General features: G+C 30.3%; 1 protein-coding gene across 1 annotated transcript; it reads left to right on the forward strand.

Moving 5' to 3' along the window:
• Positions 1-9,842: 9,842 nt before the first annotated feature.
• Positions 9,843-16,819, forward strand: LOC145601271 (protein DETOXIFICATION 29-like). Its single transcript, XM_081657257.1, has 9 exons — positions 9,843-10,253; positions 12,430-12,625; positions 12,800-13,145; positions 14,114-14,200; positions 14,318-14,374; positions 14,486-14,724; positions 15,117-15,235; positions 15,612-15,698; positions 16,653-16,819. Exons 1-9 carry the CDS (start codon positions 9,876-9,878, stop codon positions 16,701-16,703), a joined length of 1,560 nt encoding a protein of 519 aa, XP_081513383.1. The 5' UTR covers positions 9,843-9,875; the 3' UTR covers positions 16,704-16,819.

Genomic DNA, 16,819 nt, shown 5'->3' on the forward strand with positions numbered 1-16,819 from the left:
AATTATTTATTTTATGAAAGGGGTTTGTTGATAGAACAAAGATAATTTACCAGCACAAAAAGGAACTTTTTTGTAATTGAGTTTTGGGATTATTTTTTCTTGTGATGTTGATGGTTTTGGTGGTTGTTTATTTAAATACTTGTACTTCATGTCTTCATATACTAAGGTGTGAGTATTGTCTAGTACCACGGTGCACCCTGTAATTGGTATCTTGATAAGTTGATAGGACAACTATATGATACGTAAACATTTTCACTAGAATCATTAGAGGGAATTTGGGGAGGTTTATTATAGGTTGAATTACACTACTCGCTCTTTATGAATGCAATATGTTTTAGAGTTATAAAATGCGTGTAAGCAAGCGTGACTATTCAATTTGTTAAGAGAAATTATATACAAGTACCTTTTTTTAATTATTTATAATAATTTATAAATGTAAACGTGTGAAATTCAATAATCTAATTTTTTTTTCTTCTCTTTTTCCATTAAGAAATAATTGCAAAATGCAAAAATTAGTGATGTTGCTTAACTATTATGCAAAAGCAAATGATTGGAATTCCTCTTTATTTTTTCAAACATCTACAATCACACACGTTATAATTTAAGTTAGTTCTATTTTTGGGTTGATTACGTTGAATTTTAGTACGTAGTATAATTGTTCAGGTTAGTCTGACTAAGTTTGTTACTTTAAATTCATGTTTTTTCTTCTAAAACTTTTCTCTATAAGTGACTAAATAATGCTCGAGCCATGCTCGGTTTTTAAATCAATACGGAGTAGTAGCTGAATATAGAAGTTTTCATATAAATATATGTTAATAGTCAGTGGACACCATTCCTTCCCCTTTACATATACTAGGGATTCTAACGCGCGCGATGTGCGCAGATGGCTAGTCTTTTAAGGAGAATTATTATCGATGGTCTTTATGTCTTATGCATATTTGCATGATATTTTATTATATCTATTCGCATAGTAATTTTTAAGTACTTGTTGATGAGACGAATTAAATAAATTAAACAAGTCATCTGTAAGTATATATTTTTTAAAAAATGGAGAGTCTAAAAAATGCTTTGAATATTGAAATAAACACAAATAATTAATCAATTTTGGTGATTCAAGAGACAATTTTAAGGCTTTTGAATTCAATAGGGGTAAATAAGTAAAAGAACATTTTTAGGGATATAAATGTCCATGCACTATTCATAAGAGTATTCTCCCACTTTTTATAAGGTAGGGATAGGGATACAAGTTTAACTTTTGACACTAGTCACAAAATCTATCTTAACTAATTATTGTGATTTATAGATAAATGTATATATAAAAAATACACAGTCATGTGAGATCTTGTTAGACTCTTTAATGTGTATTTTAATTTAAAATTTTTTTTAACGTATTTCTAACTTAATGATGATAATTAGAGATATATTCAATTGAATAAATATGCATTGGCGGCAAACTTGATAAAATAAAGTCTCAGCTAATTAATTTGAAATATTGTTTGAAAAATCATAATAAATTGGAAATAAATCATGAAGATATTTAAGATATTAAGAAATTGAAAATGAATCATGAAGAATTTGAAAATATTAATGAATTGGAAATAAATCATGAAGATATTCAAGATATCAAAAAATTGGAAATGAATCGTGAAGATATTAAGAAATTGGAAATAATAAATTTTAAAGATATGTAAATATCAAGAAGATAAGCTATTGGGTGAGGCTTGTCTCACAAATGACTTCATGAAACAAGCACAAAATAAGGAAAGCTCCGTCTTTAAAAAAACAAAAACTATTGGGTCAGTCCAATCTAACCAAATAGTTTGTCAATCTAGCTATTGTTTTTTGTATGACATTACAAACTTCTAACACCCTCATTTCCACTCACCACTAATAATACTCCCACTCAATCCTACTTCACTTTCTCTCTCCTCTCTGACCTTTAACCCATCCCTATTTTCTCTCTCCTCAACACTCCATTTTATTTGTTCATAATCCATGCTTGAATTAAAGAGGATGGTAAGGATAGTGAAAACAAATATTGTTGATTATATTTGTCCATGATCTATGCTTGAATTGGCTTGATAATTGATTGAGATTCTCAGATTTTTTGAAAATAGCCCCAAAAATCGATTTGGGCTTTCTAGTGTGATGTTTAACTGTTGAAATTGATTGTTCTATATTATTGTATGTTGAATTGTAAGTGTTTTGATAATAAATGCATGTATTTTGGTTGAGAAATGAGCACGTTATTATGTTATACCCATGAGCTTAGTACGGGACCTTCAATGGTGATTCCACTGCACCATTGTTGGCCTTTTAATTATTTTTATAAAATAAATTCTATTTTCTTGATTATATCATCTATAATAAGTTGGATGATATCCTCTATAAGTTGGATGATATCCTGTATTAGTTCCATGATATCATGTATTAGTTCAATGACTATTATATAGATTTCATGATATTATCTATAGTTTGGATGATATCCTCTGTTGGTTCTATGATATCATCTATAAGCTAGATGATATCATCTATTACCTAAGCTAGATGATATATCCATTGCCTAAATTATATCATTTATAGGCTGAATGATATATATCCTCTAATGGCTATATGATATCATTTGTAGGCTGAATGATATCCACTATTAGTTTGTTGGATGACATCCTCCTAATATAGGATATCATCCAGCCAATAGAGGATATCATCTAGCCAATAAAGGATATCATATACCCAATAAAGGATATCATCCATTTAGTATAGGATATCATCCAACCAATAGAGGATATCATCCACCTAATGGATATCATCCAGCTTGTAGAAATATCATCCCGTTATTGAAGGATATCATATAGCCAATAAAGGATATCATCTAGTTAGTAGAGGATATTATCCAGTCAGTATAAGATATCATCCAGCCAATAGAGGATATCATTCCGCTAATTGAGAATATCATAAATTCGCATTTTATCAGTCCGGACTGACGAAACATTTCGTCAGTCCGGACTGACACAATACATTCTCTTAAAAAAATAGTAAATAAATATATGACATATCAATGATATCATCCAGGCAATTAACCATGTCATAATCCAGCCAATTAATCATATCATCAAGCTAAGACACTTAACCATGTTATTCAGACAATTAAGCATATCATCTAGACAATTAACCATGTCATACAGTCACCTAATCATATCATTCGGCCTAGAAACTTAAAGATATTATCCAAACAATGAATAAATTCATCTAACCACGACTACTAATATCATCCAAACAATAAATCATATCATCCAAGCTATTAACCATTTCATCCAACCAATTAATCATAGCATATCATGATTATCATCCAGCCTAAACACTTAATTTAAACATACCATCCAAATAGTTACTAGATAACTAACCATGTCATCCAAGTAGTTACGTACCGAATTGCCATTTTTCCTTAAAAAAAAACACACACACAACTCTGTAATTTATCAGCGCCAAATTCAGGCGCTAGTGTTTTTAATATATTGTTATTAAAAGAGGATCATGAGCTTTCGATGCTGATGAGGACAAGAAAGCTCCTCATGAATATCAATTTTCAATAAAAGAAACCTAATTTCCTTCAATTATTGAAATCCTAATTTTTCGCCAACGCTAGATGAAATTCGAATTTCCAAGTAATTCTAAGATCGAGGAAATTGATTGATATTGGTGCGACAATGGGAGGCGAATATTTGCCCATAAGAAGAAGCCATGGTGATGATGGAATCTATCCTAGTAAAGTTTGTTTAAGTCAAAGAAACGCTCAATTTTCTCTCAAATGACTGAGATAGTGTGGAGAACGACAATGATGTTACAGTCACCATTGGAGGAGAAAACCAAGCTCAATTATTATAGAGTAGTAAATTGACACTGAGAGCGATTAGGAATTTTTATATTTTTAAATTTAGGCAAAGGTTTTTTCCATTGATGAAGAGGTAGTGAGAGTTTCTTTATGTTTATTTTCTGTTGCTAGATGTAAAAGATGAGAGAAAAGGGGTAAAGTGAGCTCTAACTCGAAGAAAACGTCGTCGTCATTATAATAGTTGATTTTCATCGTATGTTGATAATTGTTAATTTTGCATTATTAGTGTAAAAAAATATCAGTGTTATATTATTAACGAATTCTTTATTGAAAGAATGAAAAAGTATTCTTCAATTTTATATACAAGTAGTATTTGTTTTTTTTTTTTTCTACTTTTGTGTTATTTTTCAGAGATTGATGAAGTTAGATGATGTTTTTCGAATTATGATGAATGTTCATATACCACATTAATCCATATTCATTTTTTTGAATGGAATTGAATTGTTTTTTTTTAGTTAGATCAATATGTTTTTTTGAGTCATGTAGATTATTAAAATTGTTCTTTGGACTTTAATAATATGAATTATGTTCTTTTCATCACTTGAATATATAATATGTTCTTTAATTTATGTTCATATTCGTTTATTTTAACCCTTGTGTTCTTCAAGGTTCTTGTCTTTTTGTTAATTTTGTATGTATTTTAGGATTGATCCCTTAGCTTATGTTTTTTTATTTTTATTTTGGTCCTTATGTCTTTCTAGGTATTGAGTGATGCACATAAACTATTATAATATACTTCATTTTTAAATTAGATTTTAATATCATTTTTAATTATAATTCATCTTGAATATTATTTATTAATTAATTATATATTTTTTAATTATCATATAATAGTTGTGCATCGTAATTTTAAAATTAGTTTTATGTCATTTTTAATTATTATTCATCTTGAATATTATTTGTTATTTTTTTTGGTATTTTATTTGTCAAATAATAGTTGTGTATATTTTTTTAACACCAAGATCATGAATGTTGATGTTGATATTCGTTTGAGACCTCCTCTGTTTATAATTAATTTTTAGATTCAAAAAACCTCCATAATATCAATAAAGAACATGATAATATTGTGTAATGTATGTTATTTAAATTTAACCAACATGGTCCAAAGACAAAATTCAAAGAATATTTCACAATAAGAAACGAACATTATATGACAATTCAATAAAAGTGCATGACAATTACAATTGAATAACATGAACATTTAAAATAGTTTATCAAAGGTCTAATAAAGATCATTATATGCTATAATAAGGAAAATTTGCGAGGAAGGTCCTTTTATGAGGTCCACCTTGTGTGGAAGTTCCTTTTATGAAAAAGGTGGCACGAAAGGTTGTCTTTATATGAACATTGGGTTGCGAGGAGGGTCCTTTGACCAAATTCCAGCGTTGACCAATTTTTTCCGGCCGTTTAAAATCACGTGCAAATCACGTGACCCCTTAAGTTCCCTTTTTTTTTTCCTTTCCTCTCTTTTTTACGATTTCCCTTTTTCCCCCATTTCTCCCTTATGAAACCCTAATTTCAGTTTATTAATTAGCTTTTCCTAAATTGAGATAATGTAAATAAATTTGCTCCCGTTCTTCTTACTATAACTATGTTCTTTTATGTATACATGTTCGTTGTAACATACCTTGATGTTCTTTCTGCCATTTTTAGGGGCATGTGTTTTATGTTAAGGCGTGGGTGTCGTTTCATTACATTGCATGCTTGCCAATGTGTTCTTTCAATCATTATATTGATATTATTACTAATATGTTAAAATTATAAAAATTTAATATTAATCAAGTATAAACCGAGACAAATCTAATAAAATTCCATACAACTATATTATAAATTATCAAAGCTAATCAAAGTGGTGAATATAAATAGTGTAAAAGTCAAAGTGTTGTAAAACTGAAGAAATTCAATAGAGTACGAGTATTCTAAACTAAACTATACGTACATTATTTTTTGGTGCTTAGAGAGCCACAAGGGCGGATGTAAAAATCGATCCCTCTCCTTCCTGAAACCGAGAGAAGAAGCTCTAACCACTTAAGTTATCTCTCACTCTCAAACTATACATACATTATGATAGACAATACTTCGTATATATTTATCAATGAGCAAGTGACACTATAGTAATTCAATGATTGGCTAGATCACAGTAAAACTTGTGCTAAAAGAGGAAGTACAAGTATCTTTTCTAAATACACTAGAACTTCTGCATCTCAATATGTGACACAACTCTCTTTTCGTTTTACACACCTCTACCTCTTCCTATCCACTCCACCATCCCAAACTTTCACACCACATTTTAATTGGAGTACAATAATAATAAACTATCAATGTCACCACACCAACTTTTGGTACCATTAATTCATCACTGTAACACCTTTCACTACCATGATTCCTTGTGATGATGACATGCATGGCCAATTATCTCCCCGCATACCCACCATCACATGAAATCTAGATTCACTACTTTTTTTTTTTTTTTAAAACATCTAGATTCACTATCTTATTTATTATCATCTCAATTTTAATTTTCTTCTATGCTTTAAATAGCTAAGAGTACATTGAAATTTTCACCTTAAAATAAGTTAAATTTTCAAGCAAGAAGTAAAAAACCAGGAAGTCATTATTACTTTATTAAGGGAAAACCTTAAAAGTAAGCTGGAGGTGATCATTGCGCAGATCGTGCTGGGCCTAAGCTTAAAAAATCAGTCTATCAAGTTATTTCGGGCTAAGGTTTGGACCGAAAATGCTTACTCAACCACGTAAATTTTAGACCAAATTTCATCCTCATGGCCCGCCCAAAATTGGGCCCGATGGGCCCATATTGATCAGGTCTAAAGGAAGCTAAACACTTCTCTAAAATCTCGATCCACATCCGATGACCTGCATGTTTATTTATGCACATTGTCACTACCAATAATAAATTACTTCTCCATGATGCATGCGCTTCTCCTACAATTACTTAAAACAACATTTTCAATTCACTTGCCACTATTTTTGTTCAAACCTTTTTGGCTAAACCTTTTTTTTTTGTAAAACTTTTATCATACAAGCTCAAAACTGATTTGAATTTTGATATCAAATTTATTAGAAAAGACAACAATACGGAGTACCTTTACAACTATATTTATGAATTTACTCACTTTCATTTTCTTTCGTTTTTTAGAGTAACTAGGGATTCTTACGCACACGATACGTGCAGTATGGCTAGCCCTTTGAGAAGAATTATTATTGGTGGACTTTACGCATGCCTTATGTATATTTGCATGGTATTTTATTATATCTATTTGCTTGGTAATTCATAAGTACTTATTTAGACGAATTGGATTAATTAAACAGGTCATCATACAACAATATACTTCACAATTTTTGTGTGTGTATATATATATATATATATATATATATATATATATATATATATATATATTTAATATAATTAATTTAGAATACTTTGTATTAATTAGTGTTTATATTCCAAAAAGGAAAAAAAATAGAGAGACTAAAAGATGCTTTAAATATTGAAATAAACACAAATAATTAATCATCTTTGGTAAATTAAGAGACAAATTTAACACTTTTGAATTCATTAGGGGCAAATATGTTTAAGAACATTTTTAGGGATATAATTGTCCATGCACTATTCATAAGAGCTTTCTTATACTTTTTATAAGGTATATATAGGGAGTAGGGAAGGGATATCCATTATTCCCTTAAAGACATTTCTTTATTGTACTAATTATTTAATTTAGTGAGTTCATAAATAGGTTTAATTTAAATGAAAGTTGGATTTAGTTAGATGATTCTTGAACTGATACGATTTTTAGATGTATAGATGTAAATTTTCAGGTTTATATAGATTTTAATCATATAACCATTAATTGTTTTGTATTTGAAAAGGAAAAATAGTTCATTAATAAAATGTCATACGACATGTACAAAAGAAATTGAATTTAACATATACTTAACAAATACATAACATATTGAATTAGATAAAGCTTTATATTGTAAAAAGTTGTACAATCATTGAGTAGATCTTGCACTGTGGATCGATCATCTCCCGCTTATATCACTAGAAAATACAGTCTTATTAAAAAGAAAATCTAACAATTTTTTTTGTAATTGTGAGGATATTATTCATCTGATTTATCCAATTGCATTTGAAAAGTTGGTAACTTTTGCAACCCTGCATATTTTTTTACCAATGAAATAATTTTAGAGCATTCCATAAGATCCAGAATCTTGGATTTTAATTATAAAATAAGAAATTAAAAGTCTTGCCTCGAAAAGAAGTGGAGACAAACTTTGTCTATTTCAAAGGATATAAAAAATTCTTTCTTTTGAGGAACCTAAAAAAACAAAGAGAAAGCAAAAAAACTTTAAAGAAATAAAGATCGGGCTTTTCACCAAAACCTAATAGAACCCCCTTCAAAATTCAATATGAATGCTAGGGTTCAGGAGAAAGAGAGAGGAGAGGATGGAGAGAGTTTATGTTAGGTCAATGGCCAAATTGGTTCATTTAAATTGTATTTGTTTTGAGAAATATCAATTGTATTATTATATATGATTATTCAATTTGATCCAATCCAAATACAAAACCCAAATCTAAATTTAACTATACTTATTAGTTTTAAACATATGTTATTTTGTCACATCATGTTGCCCCCTCCCATTGTCTAAATTGTCTTTTGATCCGTGCAACTATCCTCGTTACATATACAGAAGAGCAAATCTAAATTTAACTAGACATATTAGTTTTAAAACATATGTTATTTTGTCACATCATGTTGCCCCCTCCCATTGATACTTCTTACATATACAATGTGTCTATCAAGAGTTGAACCCAACATCCTTTACCAAAGACCTAAGAAGCAAAGAGATTACCATCTAACAAACGGATGTAAATTCATTCTAAATGTACTCTATCTGAATATTATCTCAAATTGCATTTGAATACCACATGACTTTTGAAATCGTGTACTTTAAAATCACTTCTAATAAAAAAGATATGATCAAAACATTTTAATAACACTTACCCCAAAATTATAAACCTGATGCACACAAAAGTTTTGGTAATACTAAAAGGAAAAAGATATATGCAGCTCTAAGGACTGCATAAGAAGCTAAAAATAAAATAATTGACAATAAATAAACATTTATTATACCGATTTATTTGTAAATTGTGGATAAATTCTCTACTAATACTTAAAAAAGAAGTATATTAAATGCATTTACCATTACCCATACAAATATAATACAAATAATTTAAAATCCACTATAATATTGTGGAAAATTTGCAAATTGCAGCCATTTAAAGTTTGTATTTTGTAAATTGCAGCCATTTAAAAACCAAATTGCAAATTGCAGCCCAAAAGTTCGTATAAATTGTAAATTGCAGCTCGATACAAGTTTTTCATCGGTTTACATGTCAAAAAAATCTTCGGTTAAGGTTTTAGGGTCCATTTAAGCCCCTTGGGACCCGAATTGAGCTCGGAATTAGCAAAAACATAACGAGTGTCTCGTTTTGCGTAACAAAAATGTATCGATTTGTGGTAAACTGTAAAAATGAGACACTTACGTTATTTTTTTTGCTAATTCCGAGCACAATTTGGACCCATAAGAGCTAAAATAACCCCTAAAAGCATAACCGAATATTTTTTGACTTGTAAACCGATGAAAAAGTTAAATTGGGCTGTAATTTACAATTTATACAAACTTTTGGGCTGCAACTTGCAGTTTTTTTTTAAATGACTTCAATTTGCAAAATACGAACTTTAAATGGCTGTAATTTGCAAATTTTCCTAATATTATTATACACGCCATAAACACAAAAGTAGTAGTTTTCACATTGTTAAAGAAATAAATGATTCCATATCATTGTTGCCCCCACCACATCTATTATTGTCACCTTTACTCTCTCAAAACTATTGAAACTCATTACTCCATCCACTCCATCCTAAATTCAAAACAACTTCATTCTCCTCTCAAAAGCAAAATGGAAAACAACACAACAAATCAACGTCAGCCTCTAATGCCACCTACCACCACCGATAACTATCATAGTCTACCAGTCGCATCATCGAAAGGCGGCGGCGGCGGCTATGTTCATCTTCCTAGTAATAATGTCGATTCATTCGTTGCAGATGAGGAGGATGACATTCCACCAATCAAAACACCAAAAGATTTTGTTAGGGAGTTTTGGATAGAGTTTAAGAAAACTATGTATTTGGCAGCACCTGCTACTTTCATGGGTATATGTCAATACTCCCTTGGTGCTATCACCCAAACTTTGGCTGGCCAGCTTAGTACGCTCGACCTCGCTGCCGTGTCCGTCGAAAACTCCGTCATCGCCGGCTTCTCCTTTGGTGCACTGGTACGTACCACTACACTGTACGATATATATATATATACTCCCTCCGTCCCTTATACCGTATCCGTTATAATTGTTGATTTTTGTGCAAGAATTAAGAATTTGTTTATTTGCTTCTGTTTTTTATTGACACAAATTTCAATTAAATTCCCTCTCACATGTATACGGTATAGCGGAATTAAAAGGATAATTTACTGAAATGTGTTACTATTAATCATTCATTGTTTTTCATTCATTGTTCATGTACCACGTGATTCATTGTTTTTCATTTTATTTCATCAATTTACATTCTTAAAATTGTAAAGGTTGGTTATCAAGATTTCAATCACAACCTCAAATTTTAAAGCTATGCCATAATTATTTTACAATGTGTTGACAATGTGAAATATATATATAATTTAATCAAGAGAAAACATATATATATAATTGCAAATTACATGTAATGGCTCGGGGTATTGTCCGACCAAAATACTATAAAGTAGTAATGCTTCCTCCGTTACAAATTAGATGAAACGTTCTTTTTATCACGTTTGTCAATGCATAAATTTAAGTGTAAATAAATAAATCAATTATCAATAAGTACAAATTATAAAAAGTTGATATTTAAAATTACGAGAAGTGTAATAAGATCTCACATGACGATTTTTTTTCTTATCTACTCGTACATATAGATGACAAAAGCATTCAAAATAGAGTTCGTAAAAAATGTCAAAAGTCAAAACTAACGTGCCATCTAATTTGAAACGAAAGATGTATGAAGCAAATTAAAACGGTATTGAAAGGACTCAAATGATATTTATTTCCTTGCTTAATGAAATAATGAATCATTAATTGATAAAGATAAGTTTTGACTCCTCATGGATGACTATTGAACACGTGTCTAATAGAGTATACTGAGTTGGTTCTCTAATAGTGTGCACATAATAAAAAACGGAGGTAATATTTTATGTAACAAAAGAATATTTTATGTCTTACAAAAAATATAACTTTGTTGCACATAATAAAAAACGGAGGCAATATTTATAAAAAACGGAGGTACATAGCGTCATGTTACTAATAAATTACAAAAACACAAAACAAATGAATAAACCAAACTACTGAAACAAAAACAAGGTATAAAAGGCAAGCACTGTTTATATCAATATACGCAATTATGCCACCTACTTTGTATTAACTATTAAGTAAGAAAATCTGTCCCCAATTACCACAAAATGAATGAATTTGGGTGGTACAATTAAAGAGTGACAGCAAAAGGATAGGGTATTCCAATTAATTAATCAGTTATTTTAATCAACTGAATATTAATTCCAATAATTAATTAGTAGCCAAAATAATCAATTTCACGTGTGAGCAACTGAGCACTGAGGTCTGAGGTAGTGAGGTAATTGTTTTGTCGTGAATATAAAACTAATAATGGATTTGGTTTGTATTCTCCCGAATTTAACTAAAATACAAAAATTATTCAAATTGGTAACCTCATCGAGAGGAGATCACCATCTATTATTTAGATCGGGATGATTAAACATTCAATTTGACATTCTAATCTATTCCGTTTAACTTTTTCTTCAAATAAGACAGTTCTTAAAAGTCGAGATCTATGTTACTCCATATATGCTAGTATTTAAATTTCTTTTTCTGTGTCATATGAAAAACCAACGCTGACACTTTAGCTTAGACTAAAAGTAAGAGAAAATTCACAAAATAGCGGAATATACTTAGGTCCCGTTTTTTAGAGTTGCTCTGCTGAAATCTACTCTGCTCTGCTTCAATCTGTCCTGCCCTGCTCTTCTCTGATTAAAAATAATTCTAATAATAATAATAATAATAATATCTGCTCGACTCTGCTCTGCTGTGCTGAAATTTGCTTTGCTCTACCCAGAAGCTCAAAAGAACAGGGCCTTAGACAAGTTACACGTATCTTAATACTATTATGAATTGGCATAAAATGAAGACAATTATTAAGAAATGACATTAATTGAAATTGTTACTGCTACAATTTCCTTAAAAAAAAAAAAAAAAAAAAAAAAAAAAAAAAAAAAAAAAACACTTACTTCTACAATTTCAAAGTTATAGTTTTTCCCTTAGAAATTAGACATAATGTACACATAATTACAGAATATTTAAGAAGTCAAATAAAAACATACACATAAGACATAACACAATTTTGTAAAATTTGAAGCTTGGAATGGGAAGTGCATTGGAGACACTATGTGGACAAGCATTTGGAGCAGGGCAAGTTGAGATGCTAGGAATCTACATGCAAAGGTCATGGGTCATCCTCAACTCAACAGCTCTCTTATTAAGCTTGCTTTACATCTTTGCTGCCCAAATTTTGAGACTCATTGGGGAGACTTCTGCAATTTCCGAGGCAGCAGGTACGCCCCTGTAACAATTTTTACGTACATAACTAAACTTGTTACACCCTACCTAATTTTATGTAAATACCTTGTAATTAGCTAATTTTTGTTAGTTGATTTTTATTTTTAATGGATTAATTTGAATATGAATTACTTTGATTTATACTAATCAAATATTGATTTATACCATAGGCAGGTTAGCCTTATGGATGATCCCACAACTATTCGCATACGCGATGGTATTTCCTATAATAAAGTTCCTACAAGCACAACGTAAGGTGATGACCATGGCAGTGATCGCGGGGGTGTCTTTAGTCCTACACGCGTTCTTCTCATGGTTGCTTATGCTCAAGCTTGGATGGGGCCTCCTTGGCGGTGCTATCGTGTTGAATGGTTCATGGTGGTTCATAGTGTTGGCTGAGCTAGTGTACATTTTCAGTGGGAGGTGTGGGCAGGCTTGGAGTGGATTCTCTTGGAAGGCTTTTCAAGATTTATGGGGTTTTGTTAGGCTTTCTGTGGCCTCTGCAGTGATGTTATGGTAAGATTTTTTTGGGTTTTTCTAAGCTATGCCCCTTAAGTTATTGAAATTCTAAGCTGTACAAAGTTATAAGTTGTGTCCTCCACTTCACGATATTTTATCAACAATACCCTTTGACAGCCATATCCGTTAACGAAACGTGGCGTTATTTTATTTGACAGGTGTCCCAATCTAATTGTTTTACACTTAAAAAAAATTTTAAAATCAGAAAATAAAATAATAAAAAAGGTTATTGTTAACGTCAAAGGTTATTGTTAATAAAAATTAGTGAGGTTGAGGGCACAGCTTAGACGTCTGAAAAAGCATGGGCACAACTTAGAAAACGAAGAAGTTTGGGGACATAACTTAGAAAAAAAAAACTTTTTTTTTTAATGACTTCTACTAGCTACGATTAATTTGCATCGTTATCATTTTTATCAATTATACCATGAGTAATTTGCATTAGTGATCAATTTGACGTGTGTTTTCAATCATTTTCTCACCACATTTTCTAAATATTATGACATACTACTCCGTATTGTATTGTTTGAATTAGAAGGAATAGGAAATTAAAGTAATTAAAATTTTATTTTAGATAAATTGTGCAAAAGGACCATTTAAAATTTTAAATGAACTCTTTGATGAAAAAAAGGTCCTTATATATAAAAGGTGGTAAAAAAAAGTCCTTTTAAGTCAGTTGAGGTTGTGAAGGGGACTATGTCTAACTTTCAAGCAAGTCAATGCCAGAGTATGGCGTTGAACGTCACTTGCATGTCACGTGACTCATTAATTTCACCAAAACTTAATTTTTTCCCCTTTTTTCCACGATTTCCCTCTAATTTCCCAATTAAACCCTTTCACTTTCATTCTCTTTCCTTTCTCTCTAAACTAGAAAAGTAAAAAGATCAAATTTTGGTTACCCTAATTGCTTGTATACTCTATATATTTTTTCTAAATTATTGATCTTGAAATATACTTGTTGTCCGCAGTTTAGAAACTTGGTATTTTATGGCTCTCATTCTTTTCGCCGGATATTTGAAGAATGCTGAAATTTCTGTGGATGCATTATCTGTCTGGTAAACAAAACCTTGGCTCAACAATTTTCTTCATTTTCATTGTAGTTCAAATTGAATAATATATATGGTGATCTAATAACGATTTTTTATTATCCTTTGAAACAAATTAAATTTCAGTGTTAACATATTAGGATGGACAGTTATGGTCGCTTTGGGATTCAATGCAGCAGTAAGGTAACCCATTTATGTACATGATTTGAAACCATTTTGATAACTAATTAGACTTACATTAATTAGTAGAAATAATTATAGTTTAAAATTAATCAAGTTTATATATTTGTGTAGTGTAAGGGTGTCAAATGAACTTGGAGCAGCGCATCCCAGAGCAGCAAAATTCTCCGTCTTCGTGTCCGTAATAATTTCATTATTGGTGGGTTTAATTATGTCACTAGTATTGATTATCTACCGTAGCAATTATCCGGCAGTATTTACCAACAGTAAAGAGGTACAAGACATCGTGTATAACCTCACCCCTCTTCTGGCTATTAGCATCGCGGTCAACAATATTCAACCTGTTCTTTCAGGTACGTACATACGTGCACTTCTCCATGTTTTACGACTACTTTTTCTTTTCAAACACATGTGCTGAAAAGTCATTGCAATATTTATAAAACGGATGAAATGATGCAAGTACTTTGTATTACATTGGACCTCACCTAATTAGATTTCAATTCTGTTTCAAAAAAAAAAAAAAAATTAGATTTCAATTCAATTGTGTGGCCAAATCCACGTTGCCTTTTATGATTCATCTCAGCTACGGAGTAATAGAACTAATAGCTTAGCTTGTTTGTTGGACCCTTATCTTTTCTTTTTTGTGGTTGTTGATTGTTTTTCGAGCTTCCTTTTTTGGACAATTCACAATGTACAATTTTTTTTATGAAATTGAAGTACTTTGTTTTGGTGAGGGTGTTCACAGGTGTGGCAATTGGAGCAGGTTGGCAAGCTTTTGTTGCATACATAAACGTGGGATGTTACTACATATTGGGCATTCCCTTGGGCCTCAGTTTAGGTTATGCGCTTGATTTTGGTGTCAAGGTAAACTTCAATTTTGTACGAGTATTTCTAAATGTGCTATGTAAAACCACTAATGCCGTGAGCTATTTTGCAATAATGTTCGTAAAAACAATCATAAATACTACGATGTGTTATATTCACATTAACTAATTTGAGCTGATTAAACTTGATACAATAATTCCTAATTTCACATCATATTTTACCTCTGACTCGACATGATTAACCTCGAAACTTATTATATTTTACTGTAATAAAGAGAATGCACACCCAGAGGTATTACACAAATTTAAAAATCGATGGAGTGATAAGTACATATAATTGATATAAAGACTCATTTTTCATTATCAAGGGTTGTGACAATATGTCAATATGACTTGGATTCTATCTACAATTGCAGGGTATATGGCTTGGGATGCTATCGGGCACAACTGTGCAAACCATGATCCTAATTTATATAGTCTACAAAACAAACTGGAACAAAGAGGTAAGTTATTTCAAAAAAAATTATACTTTGGTTATTGATTACAAATACTTAGAGCAAGATTAGCCCTAGGTCTTAAGACTATACATGACATCAGTAAATTACTTTTAAATTGTCTTATGACAAGACTCCACAAAATTTCTGCATTTATGAAGCAAAGTCTTAACAAAGTCTTAAATGGAGTCTTGAAAACTCAAGACCCAACTTAAGACTCATTTAATATTTTATACATTGTATTTTGCCTATATACGTATATCAAAGCATAACTTTTTTATTTCCTGAAACAATAATTTAATTTAATTTTATTGAAATGTAAAGTGTAAATTTAAATGCAATTGACGGTTTTATTTATTTTTCTTTATAAAATTGTTTGTTGTATTTTAATATAAAAAAAAATTCCTTTATTTGCTACTCGTATTTATTATTGTATTTTAATCCAAAGTATTCTATTATTTGCTATAATTTTCATCAACAAATTTAACTTAAAAAAATGTAAATTTTACGGCTATGGTATTGTGTGTGTGTGTGTGTATATATATATATATAACATTCATGTAATTTCATTATTATTTATAATTCTATATCTAGTGGTTTGATATTATTTTTCAGCTATATAAGATATGTAACTTAAGACGCTATTACAAATTATACTATTAAAACATTAAATGGAGTATATAAAAACAAAATAAAATAAGTGCGTATATTAAAGAAATCTTGAATGAGTCTGAGGAATGAAGATATAAGTTTAGTTGAATCTTAAAGAGTCTTAATATATTATAAAATATTAAATATTATTAAAATATGATGTGGCATGGGGAAAAAATCTTAAGACGAGACGGGGCTAATCTTGCTCTTAGACGTATGTAATTATATTATTTTCAAGATTATAAATTGAGTGTTGAATTTCTCGCTGATCCCAGGCCTGGCCTTTATTTTATTTTTTTTCTTTGACAACAGGCTTCCATCGCTGGAGAAAGAATTAAAAAATGGGGTGGAACTCGTACATAATTATAGTGACTCTGAGACACCAAATACAAATAAGTTGAGATATGGATTTTGGCTTTTTTTTTTTAACAACTTTTTACCCATAACAAATTTTGCCAAAAAAAATGTATGAAAGCAAA

Source organism: Chenopodium album, chromosome 21, assembly GCF_948465745.1.
Source record: "Chenopodium album chromosome 21, dcCheAlbu1.1, whole genome shotgun sequence".
NCBI lineage: Eukaryota > Viridiplantae > Streptophyta > Magnoliopsida > Caryophyllales > Amaranthaceae > Chenopodium > Chenopodium album.